Below are 20,577 nucleotides of genomic sequence, written 5' to 3' on the forward strand. Positions count from 1 at the left end.
ACTTCATTTTGGTTACAGCTTCGGGTGGGAGGCAGCAGGTGAGGACTCAAGTGCTTGGATTCCTGCAACCCATATGGGCAACCAGGATGGAGTTCCTGGCTATAGCCTGGTGCAATCCCAGATGCAACAGGCAGTTGGGGAGTGAACCATTAGATGGGCGATCTCTGTCTCTCCCTCTCTATCTCATTCTGCCTTGCAAACAAATAAAGGCTTAAAAAAAGAAGAGGGACCAGAAGCAGAATAGGAGGGCAATAAAAATACCCACCGCCATCTTGTACCCAGCACCAGGCCTAGCGCTGGAGGCATTATCTGGATTTGCTAATTTAATTCTCACAACAATCCTAAACGCTGGACACGGTCTTTACAAATGAGAAAACGGAGGCACGGAGAAGTGACTTGCCTGGGCAGCAAGCCTGTATTTGGCAGAGCCAGGATTCCTCCAGCTTTGTTCTATGAGAGGGAAGTAAAAGGAGGCGAACATTTTTGTTTCTTAAAGCTGGAAAGAACCAAACAAATAATGGGGAAGCAAAAAGTGCGGTGACAACCACGGCCCAGGAGAGGGACCTTTAGGGGAAATAAGGAGAAAGAAGCCCTCCATGCAGTTTGGTTAGAGCGAGGGCTGGAATACCTGGAAAAAAATTGAAGAGTGAAAAGTTAGAGGAAGAGCGAAGGAAGGCGTCTCCTTAGCCAGGCCCGCCCCCAAGCCGTCCGGCCCGCGGTTCCCCTGTCGAGGTGGGGGCGGGACTTCCTCACTGCGGGCCTCTGCTTCCGGCAGAACCCGGAAGACTGTACGGGGGAAAGGGCGGGGCTAAAGCCGCCCGCCAATCGGGGCGACGCCTTCGTCTTGCCGGGCGACTCGTGCGGTAACTTGCACTTGGGATTCAGCACCATGGCGTCGGGCTGCAAGATTGGCCCGTCCATCCTCAACAGTGACCTGGCCAACTTAGGGGCCGAGTGCCTCCGGATGCTAGACTCTGGGGCCGATTACCTGCACCTGGATGTAATGGACGGGTAACTCCTGGGGGCTCGGGTCGGGCTGGCCGCGCGGGGGCGGGATCGGCGCACCTATATTGAGTGCCTGTTGGATGCACGGCGTCCCCGCACCACAGAGAGCCTCACTGTGAACGCGGTGCTAAGGAGGGAACCGGGGTAGGGGCTCTGCGGGCCCTGGCTGGAGCGGACCTGACCCAGCCTCGTGGGTTGCGGCGGCGAACCAAACCTCAGCTCCTCCCCTCCCCCGACGTAACGTGTGGTCTTCTAGCATTTAGGACTCGGAAGCGACCTTTGAGTCTCCAGAACATTTCTTTCCGTTTTCAGTTAGAGAAACTGAGGCCCAAGGGGATAGGCATGACTTGCCCAAGCCCACACGAGTATGGCTAGTTAGTGGCAAGGCTGAGGAGTCAGACTTGAGTAACGACTATGAGGTCGGCACTGCGCTGACTTGCCAAGTTCCGCCACTTGCTGGATTGCCTTGGACGAGCCGCTTAACCAACTCTTCGAGCTTCCGTCTCGTTATTTGAAAAATGGTTATTTACTAATAGAACCTCCCATTTGTCATCTTTGGAAGATGAGCGACTACACGTTTACAGTGCCTGGCATTTAATCAATTCTCTGTAATTGTTAGTTGTTTTGTTATTATTTAAATTCTGATTTTCCTGTCTATTTTCTCTTCAGGCACCCTGCTCTTCAGGGAGGTCAGTTTTTTGTAAGTAATTTTTAAGCACTGTAGTTAATAGCACATAATATTATTTGGAATCAGGGTAGTAGTTTCTTAAGTTGGTTATAGAGTGAGGAAACAAAACTAGTGAAAACAGACTCCATCAAAATTATCCAGAGTCGTGACAGACTTTGCAACTTGGATCTGCCACGTAGTTCTCTAAGCACCATTGGTAACTGGCTGTGATAGTACAAACGCCATTACCTTGGGTTGGGATAGAAAAATAATTTTATTTCAAATAGCGGAAACTTACTTGTTCCCTCATTCAGATTTGCAAATTAGTGTTATAAAGGATGACCAGTTCTATTTCTTTTTAGTGTCACTGTTAATTCTCTATAAATAGAGTTAATTTTCCTTTATTTTATGTTTTAATGTATTGTTTCTCCTTTGCATTCTACGCAGTTAGCTTATGAATCTGTTCAACTGTCGGGGGCAAAACCTTGAAACTGGACTAGTATAAATTATAAGCTAAATGTGTAAGGTTAGTTAATATTATCCCTCACAAAAGCATGATTTTAGTTTGCTGTCCACTTATGTACTTTATTTTGCACACTTGTGCTTAAAAATCCTAAATTGTCAAAATAATATGCTGAATAGAATGGATATATCAGACACAGGTAACTGCATTTTTATGCCTGATAGAATAACTTGTGGTCTCAGGATAGAACTGGCTACAGGTGTATGTGGGAGTCCCTCTCATAAAGATAGCAGTTTGATTTTAAGTAAGTCATGTATGAGTAGGTGAATAGATGGAGCAAATACTTGTTCAGTTCACTATTAAAGAATATTAATGATAACAATAGTAACAGTATTTATGATTGACTGTTTTTGTTTTAGTGCTTTTTCTGAGTTAACTTGCACAGTCTTATAAGGTTGATGCTTTTATTACTACCAGCATTTGATCATGAGGAATCAGGTAGAGAGGTTAAGTCCCATGATTAGGAAATGCTGGAGCCAGGGTTGGAAAGCAGTGTGACAGCTTGTGTCCTCTCTCAAGACATTGTCTGTCAGAGAGCAACTAATAATTTATTCTCTTGTTTTTGTTATTTATTTCAAGTCTCTCCTGCTATATTGTAAGCATCCTGAAGGCAGGTTCTGCCTGTTGCTTACCTCTGTATTCTCTGCAGGTAAAATGCCTTGAGAAGCCTGGTTACATGAATGGCTGAATCATCATGGGACAGGTCTCTGAGGAATCACTTTCACTCCTTCCTGCCCCATAGCAGATCCCGACTCTATTAAGAAAAATATTTTTAAAATGATTTATTTATTTGGAATGCAGAGTTACAGACAGGCAAGGCAGAGAGAGAGAAGTCCTCCTTCCACTGGTTCACTCCTCAAATGGCTGCAACAGCTGGAGCTGAGCTGATCTGAAGCCAGGAGCCAAGAGTTTTTTCCGGGTCTCCCACGCAGGTGCAGGGCCCAAGCACTTGAGCTGTCTTCTACTGCTTTCTCAGGCCATAGCATAGAGCTGGATCAGAAGTGGAGCAGCTGGGACTCGAACTAGCACCCATATAGGATGCCGGCACTGCAGACAGCAGCTTTACCTGCTTCACCGCAGCGCTGGCCCCAAAAAGTATTTTTTTTTATTGACTCTTTCCCTTTTTCAGGAAACACTTTGGAAAAAACTAAATCAGCCTATAGTTTTTTTGAAAGAAAAAAACAACTTTACCTTTTAATATTCACAACTTTTTAAGGTAAAAGCTGGTTTTATTCCCCTTTTTTGCAAGGAGGAAACTGGTATAGGGCAGTCCAACCCTTTTCCTAATGTTCTAGCAGAGGAGGCAAAGCCTGGGTGAGCCGTTGCCAGTGCACCTGAAGGTATCTTGAGAAATCCCCTCAAGATGGAAGGTGGGCCCTGGACTCCCTTTCCAAAGGTGGCCAGTCACAGTGACTGGTACTGCCTCTCTTTTTCCTGAGCTCTTTTATGAATCTCATCCAACATAACATTTAAACATGTTTACTGTTTTCTGATTTTCTTCCCTGCCCAAGCTCCCAGTCTCTATCCTGATTAAAACTGAATTTTTTCGTTTATCAGAAACTAGATTCAGGAACATGAAGGTGCGGTACTAGTATGATTGAATATGGAATAAAGGACAAGTTGATTCTTCTGGAGAGAGACAGTGCCTAGAATGTGTTGCTTGTGAGCCTGGATCAGAACTATTAGTTTCTAAACTAATCACTGGGATTTAAGACTGAAGAGATTTTGCTTTATACTAGATACCTCACTTGGAAAAAAAAAAAATCAAAGATTTGTTGACCTGGGCCCACAGTTTCATAGAACCTCAATGGACTGGGGCTGAATTGGGCAGCCACCTTTGGTCAGTGAGGTGTTATCTGCCAGCTCCCAATGGCTTGTGAATTTGTGATTCCTGATTCACAGGAAGGTGTTTTCTGGTTATAGTCTTGGTGCATTTTATACCAACCTTAATTCTGTTGACATCTTTCCTTGTTCCATCTGTCTGAAATAGATTGCATTATAATTATAAGTAAAGCTGAGTGATAGTGATGGAACATTAGGAGATAAAATAATTTTATACCTGTATTGCAAAAACTTAACGCTAGTAAAGTGGGATACATTTTTGTTGCATTTTACTTCTTGCAAGCTTTTCTTTAAAAGTATTTTCAAGGAAAAAAAGACCAAGGATAATGATGAAGCAGACATTTTGATGAAATTTCTTTAAAGTGTTTTCCTTGAGGCCTTTGTTAAAAATTCAGGTCCTCAGGTTCTCTGGAGTCAGTGAGCTCTAAGTGGAATCTGTAAATCCACTTGTAGCAAGTGTTCCCATGGTTACTGTTGTCAGGCACATTTGGAATACCCTGACTTCATGTTTGGGTGAGTAGTCTTTTTGTTATGGCTTAACCGTAAGCTTTTGGTTTCTTATGAGAATATTGATGTTCTTTTGATCTTCAGTAGAACAAATTAGACACGTAATTTGGGAGTCAGTGGTTTTATACATTATATTTATGTTCCTCAATAAAGTAAAAGTGTATTTGAGTTTTCTATTTTCTTGGGATGTGATTATTTTTATTTTGATTATACATGAAAGATGAGGTAGATACTACAAAACTACTTCCAGCATCACATAGTAAATTAAAGAAAAGCATATGAAATCTGAGTGTTTTAACTAGAGTTGTAAAATATTCGGTAGGCCTTTTTATTTATTTATTTATTTTTAGATCATTTATTTATTTGAAAGTCAGTTACAGGGAGAGAGGGAGAGACAGCGAGGTCTTCCATCCAGAAGCTTTCTCCTGGTTTCCCTTGTAGGTGTCAGGGACCCATCTTCTCCTGCTTTTTTCAGGCTGTTAGCAGGGAGCTGGATCAGAAGTGGAATAGCTGGACCCCAACCAGGCGTTGCAGGCAGCTGCTTTACCAGCTATGCCATTATGCCCACCCTGGGTAGGCTTACCTTATGTGCTTATCTGGCCCTTAATCTGAAGTTTTAAGTAAACAAAAGCTTCCTTTATCCATTATCCTGACAGTGATTGTTCTAGGCAAATCATAGAATACTTTCTAAGTATTAGGAAGTCCATCCTTAAGTGAACGACATGTTAGTGAATAAAAGTATATCCATCCATCTTCCCTGTCCCTTTTGGATACCTCCTGAATCTTGCCCTGTTAGTTGTCATTGTGGGGGCACATGGGCATAGTAGTTGGGAACTTGGACTTCGCAGCCTTATTACCTGAGGTTAACTCCTGCCTCCAGCGCTTACTGGTTGTGTTACCCTGGGTCTCTTTTTCTCATCTGTAAAATAAAGTACTTACCTCATAGAGGTGCTGTGAGGTTTTAATATATGGAAAGTATTTAGAACTGTGCCTTCCATATGTGTTTGTCTGTGTGTGTACTGATTCTGCTGGTCAGCTAAACCCAAGACTTTAACCATGGTTTATTTTCTCTTTTATCTAGCACCACCCCATCTAATCAGTTAACAAATTATATCTGTTTTGCTTATCCTTGTCATTCAAATGATTCTTTGCCACTTACAGTGAACACTTTTTACTTTACCTCTTGTAGTTTATTGCCCAGCCATCTTTGTACATTATATTTGTATCTTATTATTTGCAGCTTGCTTTAAAACCTTCATATTTACAACAGGGTAAAGTCAAAACGGCTGAGCTTGATATTGGACACCCTTAATGTGGCACACCTCATGTCCTGCCTTTTTCACACTAGCCAAGCTGGTCAGCAGCATTCCCTCCTTCCTTGGACTTGCTCTTATTTTCTTTTCTTGTCTTCCCAAATCCTGTTGTTTTTAAGTCTTGTGTTCTTTTCTTAAATGCTCGGTGATACTTGCTTTTTTTTTTTTTTTTTTTTACCTGTTTTATCTGTATTCTCCTATTGCCTGCTTGTTACTGTTTTCAAAGTCCAGATTTCAGTACTTCCACAACGTTTATTTGCCTTTCATGATGTAGCAGTTCAGCGTGAGTGTGGTTCCATGCAGCAATTCAGGGGCACATCCTCTGTCATTCCTCTTGGGCTTTATTACAAAAGAGTAAAGTGAGAGTGGAAAAGACCAGTTTTTGAGTGCCTCTTACCTAAAATACATGGGACCAGAAGTATAGAATTTTTTAAATGTTGCAATATTTGCATATATTTGATGAGATAGTGTCCCTGCATTTTGACCGTGAGCTGTCACATGATGTCAGATGTGGAATTTTTCACTTGTAGCATCATCAGAAGTTTCAGATTTTGGATCATTTTGGGTTTCAGATGTTCAGATTTAGAGATGCTCAACCTGTACTACTTAACCTCAGGATTCTGCAATGACTTACGTCATTTAAACTCAAGTCCATTGGTGAGAACTAGTCACATGAGCTTTCTGGATATGAAGGGAGCTGAATTGGTTTCCCACAAATGACTGTAGCAGGCAGGGTCCTGTGTGTTGTCTCTGCCATCTCTTGCCAGTGAGACAGTGAACTCTCCCTGGGTAAAGAACTAGCATATATCTGTATAAAATGCAAAAGTCTGAAGCAGCCAGCATTGTGTTTGCATATGGGAGGTTTTGTTAAGTGAGCTAATGATACAGCAAAGGATTAACAGGATAGGTTAAAGGTTAAGTGCTTTGGACCTGATATCAGGCAGATTTAATTTTAATCCTGGTTCCCTCCACAAATTAACTGAATGATTTAAGGATGTTATTTATCGTTTGCTCTTTAAATGGGAATATTATTAATAAACATCAATTTTCTTTACTGATCTTTAAAGTTTAAATAGAAACTATTATTTGTATTCTCTGATAGAAAAGATTAAAAGTAGCCACAGGCTTCCTGTGACAATATAGTTCTTGAAACCTAAACCAGAATCCAGAACTTATACAGAGTGTGTGACTTGGGCAAGGCATAAAGCTTTGGAATTTTTGATTTTTTTCATCTTTCCATTTCTGTCTGCCATGGGTTAAAAATTACACAGTAAGTATTATAAATATAGGTATGACATTGTGGTTTTTTGAAATATTAAGGAGTTACTGCTTTGTAAAACCAATGCTACTCAGATATTTTTAGTGTTTTTTAATACTGATGGTGTTAACTATTAAATTGAAAAATATTGCAATCCTAGACAGTTTCCTCTACTACCCCTGTCAGAATTCATGTGGAGAGAAGTACCGAAACTAAAGTGGAAACATTTTCAGAGTAAGATTTTGTTTGTCTTGTAGGCATTTTGTTCCCAACATCACCTTTGGTCACCCTGTGGTAGAAAGCCTCCGAAAGCAGCTAGGCCAGGACCCTTTCTTTGGTAAGTGAGTGTTATGCCTTCTGAAGCTTGATGTATTGCTCAAGTGAAGGAAAAGTAGATGATGGTTGAATTCTTAACTTTTAAGTTCATCTTACATTCTTTTCTTCCCCTCCCTGTACTGGGGCTTTATTGGCCTGACTCCAGTAGCAAGTCAACTTCTGCATCATAGCCTTGACATTTGTAAATCTCTGGAAAGCTCTTCACTTGGCTGACTGCCATATCTTTGGACCTCAGGACATTTGTCATTTCCTTGGGGAAGCTTTTCTAATTATTCTATTCTGAATTAACTTTTGTTCAAGTGTCATTATTACCTTGTTGATTGTCTTGGTAGAACATTCTTCAGTCTGAGATTAGTTTTATCAGACTACAAACTCCACAAGGGCAAGGATTGAATCTGACTTGTTTATTGTTGTTTTCTAAAAGCCAAACAGACACATGGTTGGTTCTCAGTGTAATTGTTAATTGAATTTATGAATCAGTTGCTTGATTTATGGTGTAGAAGGCCTAGCAAATTGGAGCTTTTTACATATAGGACCTAAATGTGTTCTACTCAGTGTCATAAGATGATGTGATTGTTAAGATCACACAATGACTTGGAACTTCAACTGAAAAATAGATTCAATCTACAAGGGTTTTTTGTTTTTTCTTTTATACTGTTTGTAATGTCTCATTTGCCAGGTCTCTTGTACAAAAGAAATTTGACAAATTTTGATTAGTATTTTTTTAAAGATTTATTTTTTTATTTGAAATGCAGAGTTACAGAGAGGCAGAGAGAGAAAGAGAGAGAGAGGGGAGGGGGGAGGGAGGGACGGAGGAAGGGAGGGTGAGGGAGGTCTTCCATCTGCTGGTTCACTCTCCAAATGGCTGCAATGGCTGGAGCTGGGCCGATCAGGAGCCAGGAGCTTCCTCCGAGTCTCCTATGTAGGTACAGGTGCCCAAAGACTTGGGGCCATCTTCCACTGCTTTCCCAGGCCATGGCAAAGAGCTAGATGGGAAGTGGAGCAGCCGGAACTCGAAGTGGCACCCATATGGGATACCAACACTGCAGGTGGCAGTTTTACCCACTACACTACAGCTTTGGTCCCTAATAAGTAGTGTTTTTATGTAACTCTTGGAGTTTAGTAGAACTTAGCTTTAGCAACAGATTGTGAACCAATTTTATGAAGAATTCTACACTGTTAAATACAGTACACATGAGCCATTTGTAGTTGATAACATTAAAAATTGTGTTTTTCATCCCCATTAACCACATTGCAAGTCCTCAATAGCCATTTGTGGCTGGTGGCTACTATATAGCACAGTTAGGAAACATTTCTTTCGTTGCAAAGTTATGGAGGGTAGAATTAAAATGTCTCTGTAGAATCCATTCATATTGAGTTTGAAAATGAATGTTGTTACCACATTCATGTGGCACAGAGAAACCATGTTCTGCCAACATGTTCACCATTTTGAAATTTCCAAATAATGGAGTATAATCCTCATTCTGTAAACTATTTTTTAAAAACTACATTTCAAACAATGAATTTTCCAAAATAAGTTTCTTAACTCTTTAATCAGCTTCCACTAGACTTTTTCTGTGAATTAACTTATTCTAGTGACTATGAGACGTAGTTGAAATAAATAGCATCGTGTGGCTTCTGGTGTAAAAGTAGTCACAGAGTCCTCTGCTTTTGGCTTTCGTATCTGAAATTTTTTTTTTTCATGGTTTTCCTGTTTTCTCTGATTTGGTCTCCTGTCATCACTGTCTATGTTTTCTCTATGTGCCTTTCCTGTTACCAATCCTTCTATCAACACCACATGCAGTCTATTTTTTCTTCCTGTTTTTAGTTTGTTTGCTGTTAAACTTGCTGATTAATTTTTCTAGAGTTTGGTTTAAAGTAAAAGATACATGAACTCCGTATGTAATGTTTGGATATTATGACTTTTTTTTTTTTTTTTTAAAGATTTATTTATTTGAGAGGCAGAATTACAGAGAGAGAGAAAGACAGAGGGAGAGGCCTTCCATCTGCTGGTTCACTCCCCTAAATGGTCTCAAAGGCCGTAGTTGGGACCATCCAAAGCCAGGAGCCAGGAACTTCCTCCAAGTCTTCAGCATGGGCCCAAGCATTTGAGCCATCTTCAGCTGCTTTCCCAGGCCATCAGCAGGGAGCTGGATCAGAAGTAGAGCAGCCAGAATTCAAACTGGCACCAATAATGGAACCTACCTGCCACAGCGCCAGCGCCTATGCCTTTTTTTATATTTATTTTGTGTTAGTTCTTAGATCTTGCTTGTTTTATAATTGATGGATGAATGTAATATACTTTAGGAATTAGGTCACAAGTTGTATATATGTAACTAGTAAAGAACTGCTCAATCTTAGTATCGGATAGAAATAGCCATCTAAAAAAAAAGTCATAGGAGAAAGTTATTTTCTAAATCAGTGGTCTCAAGTATGGTGTAAGTACCTGTGGAAATCCTTGAAACACAGAATATCCATGAGATCCAAACATTTTGTAATATTATGATATTATTTGTTTTTTTTTTTTTTAACTTACAGTATAAGAGCAATGGTGAGGTCATTTGCTGGTACCTTAACCCAAATCAGTACAGTAGTATTGAATATATCAGTTGCCATTATATTCTTCTTTACCATGTATTTTCAGTAAGACTCCTTGGCTAAGCAGTCCAGATTATTAATTTTAATAAATCTTAGTAATTGAGTACATATCTTTTTATTTATTTGAAAGGCAGAGAGAGGGAGAGACAGAGACATAGAGATATTCCATCCGCTGGTTCACTCCCCAAATAGCCACAATGGCTAGGGCTGGGCCAGACCAAAGCCAAGATCCCAGAGCTTTCAGGTCTCCCACATTGGTAGGGGTCCAAGCACTTGGGCCATCTTCTGCTTTCCCGGGTGCATTAGCAGAGAGCTGGATCAGAATTGGAGCAGCCAGGTCTTGAACTGGCACCCACATAGGATGCCAGCATGTCAGGTGGCAGCTTAACCTGCTGCGCCACAATGCTGGTCCCATTTTTTAGTATTTTGTGAGATAAAATAAAATGTACGTTTAAAGCACATTTGCTACACATAGAGTTATGGTTTTCTCAAGGAAAACCACTTGTGATCAGAGTAAAGATCTGAACTAGCTGCTTTTTTTAATGAATACTTATTTGAAAGAACAAGTGACAGATAAACTATGGGCTATGGTGTTTCAGACTTGACCATTTTACTGCTTTCTTTTAAAATTGATGACATGAGCCTGCCAATTGTTGTTTTTCTTTCTTTATTTTATTTGAGAAGTAGAGTATCAGAGAGGGAATGACAGAAAGAGATCTTTTATTTACCGGTTCTCTCTGCAGATGAGTACAACAGCCAGGGCTAGATCAGGCTGAAGAAAGGTGCCAGGAACTCCATTTGGGTCTCCCACATGTGTGGCAGGAACCCAAGGAGTTGGGCCATTGGGAAGCTGGATCAGAAGCAGAGTAGCTGGGACTCAAACCAGTGATCTGACGTAGAATACAGGTGTCCCAAGCAGGAGATTAACTCATTGCACTACAATGCTTGTCCCACTTTGTCAGTTTTTATTGCCTTTTATGTAGTTAGAACTTGCAAGGGAAAATTAGAATTTTGGAAAACTTGTATCTTACCACCGTGAGCTTGACAGCTTCCTAATACTGATGCTTGTTGACTTATTGTATAGTTACATTCTGATAAACCATTTTAAGTGGAGAATATAGTAAGTAAAAAATGCAAATAATATCCCTAACCTGTCAAACATCATAGCTCATTCCTATCTTAGACATGCTCAAAACACTTAGAATAGCCTGGGCAGGATTATCTAGCACAAAACACATTTTATAAAGTGTTGAATATCTCACATAATTTATTGAATGCCTGTATCCAGAAAATATTGACAACAAAATATAATGTTGAGTTTTGGTTGTTTACTCTTGTGATTGCATGACTGAATTGTCACTGTGGCTATCTGATGCTGCCTGGTAATGTGAGAGAGTATTGTGCAGCAAATTGCTAGCCCAGGAAAAGACAAAGTACAATGTCTACAGGATGCATATCACTTTAGTGATCATAAAGTTGAAAAAAATTATAGGTTGAACCATCATAACTTAGGAGCCATCTGTACAGTATTTTTTCTTATACACCTGTGACAAAGTTTAATTTATAAATTAAACACAGTAGAGATTAATGATGAGAGCTAATAGTAAAATGGAACAATTATAACTACAGACTGTAATAAAATTATATGACTGGTCTTTCATTCAGAACACCTTACTGTTTTGTACTCACCCTTCTTGTGATGGTGTGAGATGAGACTTGAGGCCCTTCGTAGCTTCTCTTTGGCATTATCTGAATTGCCATCACTGCTACTTTAGCACTTTAGGGCTATTAAATAAAATAAGGGTTTTTTTTTTTAACTTAACCAAGATGGCTTCTGAGTAGCAGATAGTTAGAGATTTATCATGGTACTCAGAACAGTATAGAACTTAAAACTCAGGAGTTGTTTAAAGAATGGAAATGGAGCCAATATTAGAACATTCTGGAACCTTTGATCTTATAATTACTGTAGGCAGATTTGCCAAACTGTTGACTCCGTGAAATTGTGGCGTTTCTCCAGTGAGGGTCTTTAATGGCTTCTGCATCCTAGAGATTGACTAACGGTGACTTAGCAGTCTAGTAACTTAAGTAATAAACAAACTACATATTTTAAGCCAGACTGAATTTTCCTTGTTTATAATACAAGAAATAAAAAAAACCATATTGAATACATTTTCTATGAAGAAAGTTTTACCTGTTTAATATTTTCTAGTTACTTTTGTTACTTTAGAGATGCAACTTTGATAATTGGCTTCATTAGTCAAACTTGATATTCTGATTTCTTGAAATTTTTTCCAAAGCTTCACTACATTTTAAAATCTTAGCTGAATTCTAGAATTTTGATTTTCTTTTTTCTTAAATGTAGCTTAGCTGTGACAGAAATGTGCTTCTCTAGCCAAGCAAAAAAACTATTCAGTGCTGTTTGCATTCTTCATAGGGCTATTTCTTGGTTTTATGTGCTTTTAAGCTGCCCCCTCCTTATGAGTCACTATAATGTTTTAAGTCAAGATCTTTTTTTTTTTTTTTTAATTTATTTATTTGAAAGGTAGGATTACAGAGATTGAAGGGGAGACAGAAAGATCTTCCATCTGCTGGTTCACTCCCCAAATAGCTATAATGGCCAGGGCTGGGCCAGGCCGAAGTGAGGAACCAGGAGCTTCTTCTGAGTCTCCCACATGGGTGCAGGGAAGCAAACACGTAGGCCATCCTCCTCTGCTTTCCCAGGTGCATTAGCAGGGAGCTGGTTTGAAGTGGAGCAGCCAGGTCTTGAACTGGTGCCCATATGGAATGCTAGCACCACAGATGGCAGTTTTATCTGTGTGCCACGGTGCCGGCCTCTATGTCAACATCTTTAAGAAGGCCATACTTGATTTCCTCTTACAAATTTACATGAATCAAGCTTTAGAATTAGAAGTATTATCAGGCTTCTAGTGATGTGTTCTCCTCCCAAAATCTGTTATTTCTATAATCTGCCTCTCCATTAATGACAGTTTGGTTCTTTAGTTGCTTTGGTCAAAAGCCTTATCGCCATCCTGACTTTCCTCTGCCTCTTTACATGTAATCCACAGCAACTTCTGTGGCTCTACCTTCAGAACATATCCAAAGTCCTCAGTTGTTGCCTGTTATTTCCATAGTAACCTCCTCAGTCAGATACTGTCAGCTTCTCCCAAAATCCAGTGTTGTTTATCCCATCTCATTATGAATGAAACTCCATGGGGCTGGCACAGTGCCAGCATTCAGCTGGCTCCAGTCCTGGCTTCTGATCCAGCTCTGTGCTAATATGCCTGGGAAAGCAAAGGAGAATGGCCCAAGTACGTGGGCCCTTGTACTAATGTGGGAGACCTGGATGAAGCTCGTGGCTCTTGGCTTAGGCCTAGCCCAACCCTGGCTGTTGTAGCCATTTGGAGAGTGAACCAGTGGATGGAATATCTTTTGCTTTGCCTCTTCCTTTCTGTCTCTGTAACACTACTTTTCAAATTAATAAATAAATCTTTAAGAAAGAAAAGAATAACACTCCCCTTGATCTGCAGAACCCTGTGCTGTATCTCTTTGTGTGCCTGTACCCTCATGTCTACCTGGGGCATCCCTGGACCCAACCACACTGGCCTTAGTAACTTCCAACCTACTTTGCATTTTACTGACATTTTGTTTATTGTTTGTTTCTGCTAATGTAATCTGTGTGATAGCAGAGATTTTCATGTTTGTTTTTTTTTGCTTTATCCCTAGAGCTAGAAGGGTTAATGTTGGCAGTAACTGCTCAATAATGTTTGTTCTAGAATCACTTAATTTAACTCAGAGGAAATAAGGCTACACAGATAATATCACTTAGCTTTCTGGACATGAGAAAGGAGAGGTGAGGAAAAATAGGGATAGAGTTGTACAAAATGTCATTTGTGAGCAAGCATTGCTATGAGCCCCTGATTTGTGAGGAATTAGGGGAAAAAAAGATGGAGACATGGTCCTCTACTGGCCAAAGAAAGTCTTGTCCGGGGGCTGATGCTGTGGTGTAGCAGGTAAAGCTGCCACCTGCAGTGCCAGCATCCCACATGGGCACTGGCTCTCTACCATGGCCTGGGAAAGCAGTAGAAGATGGCCCAAGTCCTTTGGCCCCTGCACCCGCATGGAGACCCGGAAGAAGCCCCTGGCTTCTAGCTTCGGATCGTCCCAGCTCTGGCCGTTGGAGCCAAATGGGGAATGAATCAGCAGATGGCAGACTTCTCTCTCTGCCTCTCTTTCTCTCTCTGTGTAACTCTAACTTTCAAATAAATAAATAAATCTTAAAAAAAAAAATGATGTATTTAACTGAAACCTGCCAAGAAAAGGGGAAATTAATTTTTGTCATGCCAGGAGAATTTATATCCAAACATGGCAAAAACTACAGTCTGGTTTCAATATTATGAACCAGGTATTTTCCTCTCAGTAATATTTAGTAGATATGTCTTTTCTTTGTAGACATGCATATGATGGTCTCCAGGCCAGAACAGTGGGTAAAGCCAATGGCTGTAGCAGGAGCCAATCAGTATACCTTTCATCTTGAAGCTACTGAGAACCCAGGGGCTTTGATTAAAGACATTCGGGAGAATGGTATGAAGGTAAGAAGTCAACAATCCCGTAATAACAAACTATTCACTCAGAGTTTTGAAGATTTGGTAGAAAACAGGAAATGATAAGTAAAGAAGACCTGACCTAAGCAGCTCTTCTTCAGCCGTGAGGCCAGATTTTAAGTCTGACTTGTTTGTCAGATAGGATGTACATATATCCCACTGTTTCCTGAAAGTTACTGTCTTTTGGATTTATTTTTGATAGTCATGTTAACTTTTAACCAAGTTAACTTTTTTTTAAGTTAATGTAACGGTATGAATAATTTTTTATTCCATTTGCTAGTTTACAAAAATATTTCTATGAGGATTGAAATGCCAAAATAATATAATACAGAAATAACTGCTAATATGATGTAGCAAATTTGTTTCTGTTACAGGTTGGCCTTGCTATCAAGCCAGGAACTACAGTAGAGTATTTGGCACCATGGGCTAATCAAATAGATATGGCCTTGGTTATGACAGTGGAACCTGGTTTTGGAGGACAGAAATTCATGGAAGATATGATGCCAAAGGTAAAAGAAGTATTGGATTCTGGGGTGAGGCTTTTATTGAATGTGCTTATTCAGTAAGCATGAAAGGCTTGAATATTTAAGCATAAATACATATTCAGTTTCATAAATTAAAAGACTTGTATATTTAGACATGGCCTATTCTGAACGTGAGGCCATAGAGATGCTTATAGATCATTGTAATATATGATAAACAGTGTCACAGATCTCGGGTTTTGGAAATCAGAAATAATACTGCATCTTCATCCTCACAGTTTCTTCTGAAACCGTTATCTCTGTAATCTTTAGGTTTCTTGGGTGTTTTCCTTGAATGTTAAAGGTTTGTCTTGTTTCCATGTAATACAGTTTGTGAAGTTATGACAAATTGAATGCTATTTGCCAAACAGAATAAAACGTGCCTTTGTAGAACTTAATTTGTTTCATTAAAAGGCAAGTGTTCCCCAGTAATGTCTGTACATTATATGAGAGATCTATACATAATGTGAGAGATTTGGAGATTTAATGACTAACATTGGCTGTTTGATTTTCTTGTTTATTTGGTTGTTTTTTTCCCCCACATACCCACTTTAGGAGTCACTTATTTCCTCGTGTATATCTAGGTTCACTGGTTGAGGACCCAGTTCCCTTCTTTGGATATAGAGGTCGATGGTGGAGTAGGTCCTGACACTGTTCATAAGTGTGCAGAGGTGAGACTGCTTCCCCCCGGCACTAGACCACTTTCCTGTCAAATATAATTTCCAAGGCATTTTCTTATAGGCCAAAGAGATTTCACCTACATTTCCTAAATTGATAATTTTTAATCGAAAAGTACTTTTTGTCTAAATGTAGAAGTAGGAAGATAAATTGCAATAAGTGAATATTCCAAAATCACATAAATTGTTAAATGGTAAATCCTGGTTGTTTAAGTGAAACTGAAGAAAATTCTTTGTTTAAAAAAAGAGTATGTTGAATGCCAGTCCTTTGAAGGCTCATATCTAGGCCCTTGGGATGAAAGATTTTTCCAAAATAGGGAAAAATCTTCTCAAAGGGGAAGAATAAAAAGTTTATTGGTTATCTATTTTGTCCATTTTAAAAACCGACTAGCACCATTTTTGATGAAAATCAAGGTCAGATACCTGACAGTGGCCTCTTTGGATGCTCCAGTGATCCTCTATGTAGACATGTGATAAGTTTCTGTTATTTATTTCTTTAGTCAGGCTCCTGAGATTTGTACGAGGTGCTAGCCCTTCGTGTAGCACCACAGGTAGTTAAAACTTAATGGCTTGCTTTTATTCAGCAGTGTAGTATATCTGCACTTCCAAGTTCTGTAAGTGACAACACCTTTCTGCTTGGTACATACCTATTAAAAGCTTAGCAGTGAGAGACACTTAGGAAAGAGGAGTTGGCCAGATGATTAGTGAGCATGCATCGTTTGACCCCTTTGGAATTGCTTTTTACTGAATTGTGCTTTGCCAATTAATTGAAGAGAAGTTAAGTGGTAATCCTGTAAAATTTACTTTTGTATTGACTGTTGCTGGAGATGCAATGAGTAACAAAGTTTCATTGGAGGTATTTTCCGCAGCTTGTGGTTTCCCCCATCTGCTCCTTTCTTCTATCAGTGAATCACTCAATAGATTGGGTTTTATTCCTAAAGTCAAATCCTGGGAAGCTGAGCATTTCAGTGAAATGCACTGAAGCATGAAGTCATGTGCCATTCTTTTTGATACAAAATAAATTATTTGAATTTTACATGGACATACTTTATGGGTAGTTTCATATTTTAATAATAATACTCTAAGGTTATCTTTTAGAAGATTAAAAGACTGTTCTTTTAGTATCTGTGGGGACATTAGTATATGAGGGTATTTCAGAAAGCTTATGGGGAAGAATGGAATTAAAGATGCTTATTTGGTTCAAAATAATTTTAGAATTCATATGTAGTTTTTTCCATAGTATTTAATCTCCATCACTGCTTTGTAGACCCCTCATGTGCGTGAATCTCAAAAATGTTTTGCAACAAAATAAACCTACCATTAACTTTATCATTAATACCATTTTCCATGAATATGTAAAAAAGTTCCTCATATTAGAAAAACGCTTGTTGCAATTGAGGATTCAGAAAGTTCTATGATCGCTTAGGTGCATCTAAAATTAATTTTACATCATTTGTGAACATTTTAACTTCTTACCTCATTCAACTATATACTAAATCTCAAAGTGGTTTCATACAAAGTGTTGACAAAGGCAAGGGTATAAACTCGTGTCCAATAATTCTCTTTTAGGGACTTTGCATCTTTAAGGCATAACCTAGGTGTTTGCTTCTTCCAGGCAGGAGCTAACATGATTGTGTCTGGCAGTGCCATTATGAAGAGTGAAGACCCCAGATCTGTGATCAACCTGTTAAGGAATGTTTGTTCAGAAGCTGCTCAGAAACGTTCTCTTGATCGATGAAGCCACAAAGATCCCAAAGTTCCTGCTTATGGAATCTTTTTACTTGGAAAATAGGAATATTGATTTCCAAATCATATCACAATTGAGGCAGTGCTGCTTTGCTGAGTAATTATTCATTCCCATGATTAAAACCTATTGTGCAGTGTTCTAGGAGGTTAGGAATTGGTATGTATAACTACAATTTTAGAGATGCAATTTAAAAATTAAGTGTGATAGAATACTCTGTTTTTACTGGGATGCTTGACTGACTTTTATAAAGTAAAACTATTAAGATTACAAACAGAAATGTATCTTAATCCCTAAGAAAGCATTTAGTTAGCTACTTTGAAAAAAAATTTATTTCTAAAAATTTTCTGCTTTTTCTCAGCTATTTTCCAAAAGCAAAAGAAATGTTTATGTCTTTGGCATTTCATGTCATTTGTGATTTGTTTATATGTTTGACAAAATGAGTACAATGGAACTTAAAAATATAAGCTTGGGTGGGATGGCATACCATTTTCTTGCATCTTAAACATTTATTCTGCACTTTTCACCTCATACTTGATTCATGAAAGCTATCTAAACCATATGTGAAAGCCTAGGAGTTCTAAAATATAAGTATAGATTTTTATCAAGGTGTTAATTCTTTGTCAGAGCAGTTATTCAGTAATTCCCATCACCGTTTTTCTTAATTTCACCCACTATTCTTAAGGACATTTAAATAATGCTGTTGTGTTAGCTCTGAGTAGAAAGAAAAAGTAAAGCTTCTATTTGGAAATAATATTGGTTGAATCCTGCCACTGCCCTTTTCTGGCTATTTGTCCTTTGCCAGTCACCCGTCCTTTCTTGGTCTTCTATTAACTCATTTATTTGTTGTATGTAATTACAACAACATGCAGGGTTTTGGTGACCATTAAAACAAGTAATGTATATAAAGCTTCTACTACTGTTTTCGGAAAATTTGAGGAAGCTCAATAAACAGTGGCCAGCATTATGTAAGCTTGTTTCATTGGTTATAAAATACTTCCAAAATAATCACATTAAATGTATATAAATTACACCTATAAGAGGCAGCACATGTTTTTATCTCCAGCAGAAAGTAAAGTTTAGCAATAGACTGATACCATAGAAAGGATATGTTAAGACAGGATTTCTAGTAGTTAATCTTTACAGTGAAATCCTTGGGAGGTAGGTTAGGCAAAAGAAGCTTCTTTTACTTAACATTGTCTTATTTCCAATCTAATATTGTTGTTGTATAACAGAACCAGATGGCTGAGAATATTCTGGAACTATGAATCTTTACCCCCAATGATATATGTTTAATACAAGAAAGTTCAGGTAGGCAAAGAGATGACATGGTACAGAATTAATCCGTAAACTAAATATAATTGTGTTACACAGACACTACAGATATGTTTCAACTATTTCGTTCTTCTAAATCCTTTTGCTGTGTAATAAATATGGTAAGAAATAACAGGATCAGCATCAATCTTCTTGAGGCCAGTATGAGTTTTGAGAAAGATGATTTGAAAAAGTAGGACTATCAACATGAATAGAACAGTGGTTGCTTGGGTTTTGTCTCTATATATTAAGAGGTAAAAATTGGCTTGATACTTTTTATTTAGGCTTATGAAAGGCTTATGCCGTGCATACATGGCAGCTAATCAAATCAAACAACACAAGGTATATAGAAATAACTTTAATTAAAAAACTTACATAAAGATTATAATATATCAGATGTGACAAAGATTTTGAGTTTATTTGCCTGGACAACTTGTGTTTGTCTGGCTTTTGTTTTTGCTTAAAAAATAAATGCATAGTAAAACTACAAGCAAAAGTTTGTCAGTATTGAATTTGAATATTTTCCCCCTTTTAAGGGACCAGTATAATTTCTAATCCCTAACAATAACTTAGTGTCAAATCCAACAGACTAGGTTAAATGGCCAGAATTTTCAGTTATATGGGTACTGTAACTTTAATAACCTTGTTTACATGACAAAGTGATTCATATAAATTGTCAACTTTCACATAGAAAACAAAAGTGGTATAATAGCTTCAAAAGGGATTTTCTTTAATGTACTCTTCAGTATCCAATATTGAAGGGATGTCCTTTGAAAAATTTTACTTCTCAATCTAGGAGGAAAGTAAGAATAGATGTTTATTTGAATTAACTATGGCAATGAATGACCAAATTAGCTAGAACTATAACAGTATTTCTAGATTAGCTAGAAACTAGGAATTCTAGCTACTTAGAAATACAACCATTTTAAAAATTTTGTACTGATAAGATTGACTTGTCTGTTGAGAATCTTAAATTGGTATCTTCTCTTCAGGAGAACACAGTAGGTAAAACTGGAGTTTTCAAAATTGATGTTTTAAAATGCACCAATATTTAACTCTAATTTGCTTTTCTTTATTAGGAGGAAACAAAGTAGCCTATGGTTAGTCCAACTGATACCAGTGATTTTAAATAAATGAGTATTGTGTTATCTGATATAAAGATTTCCATAAATAACTTCTGTGGTTACATTTTTTTTTTTTTTAATGAGCTTCTTCTCCATAGTCAAGAGTTTTGGATATCTTTTATCAGTGGAAAACTATGCTTTAAATATGAGCATATTACAGCTCACATTTTATAGGGGTAGTTCACACATGCACTTGCAAGTGGAGTGGGCCATTGCCAATGTAGTTTTAAAATTACATATGTGTGGTGTGTGTGTGTATGTATGTATGTATATCCTAAACACACATTTGAATATTCTAATATATTTCTAATGCAAATTTAATGAACTGACATGTATAGAAAAATAATAGCTGTCATTTGATGCACATACTTGTGTGTATTTGTATGCACATGTGGGTATATAGTCTTAAAAATTCCTCAGTAATATGATTTGCCATCAAATTGCAGTTGTTAGTATCCTGGTGCTTGTAATTTGTATGATAAACACAAATGACTAGCACTTGTCTAGGGAAAAACTAGTTACTGCTGTGGTTCAAGAAGGAAAAAGA

General features: G+C 38.3%; 1 protein-coding gene across 4 annotated transcripts; it reads left to right on the top strand.

The window, feature by feature from the left end:
- The first annotated feature begins 811 nt into the window (after window positions 1-811).
- Window positions 812-18,943, top strand: RPE (ribulose-5-phosphate-3-epimerase). Of its 4 annotated transcripts, XM_062190976.1 has the most exons (7): window positions 812-1,000; window positions 1,675-1,709; window positions 7,373-7,452; window positions 14,499-14,638; window positions 15,025-15,159; window positions 15,756-15,842; window positions 17,464-18,943. In XM_062190976.1, the coding sequence occupies exons 1-7, from the start codon at window positions 890-892 to the stop codon at window positions 17,584-17,586; spliced, it is 711 nt and encodes a 236-aa protein (XP_062046960.1). In that variant the 5' UTR covers window positions 812-889; the 3' UTR covers window positions 17,587-18,943. The 4 variants fall into 4 exon arrangements, with proteins under 4 accessions (XP_062046960.1, XP_062046930.1, XP_062046940.1 ...); XM_062190946.1 differs by lacking the exon at window positions 1,675-1,709 and having other exon boundaries at window positions 814-1,011; XM_062190956.1 differs by lacking the exon at window positions 1,675-1,709 and having other exon boundaries at window positions 939-1,000.
- The last annotated feature ends 1,634 nt before the right edge of the window (window positions 18,944-20,577 follow it).

The sequence above is a fragment of the Lepus europaeus genome, chromosome 1, assembly GCF_033115175.1.
Source record: "Lepus europaeus isolate LE1 chromosome 1, mLepTim1.pri, whole genome shotgun sequence".
Lineage (NCBI taxonomy): Eukaryota > Metazoa > Chordata > Mammalia > Lagomorpha > Leporidae > Lepus > Lepus europaeus.

Coding starts and splice junctions, on each gene's coding strand:
- RPE (XM_062190976.1), top strand. CDS start 890: ATGGCGTCGGGCTGCAAGATTGGCCCGTCCATCCTCAACAGTGACCTG. Junction 1,710..7,372: donor GGGAGGTCAGTTTTTTGTAA/GTAATTTTTAAG, acceptor TTTGTCTTGTAG/GCATTTTGTTCCCAACATCA. Junction 15,160..15,755: donor TGGAAGATATGATGCCAAAG/GTAAAAGAAGTA, acceptor GTGTATATCTAG/GTTCACTGGTTGAGGACCCA.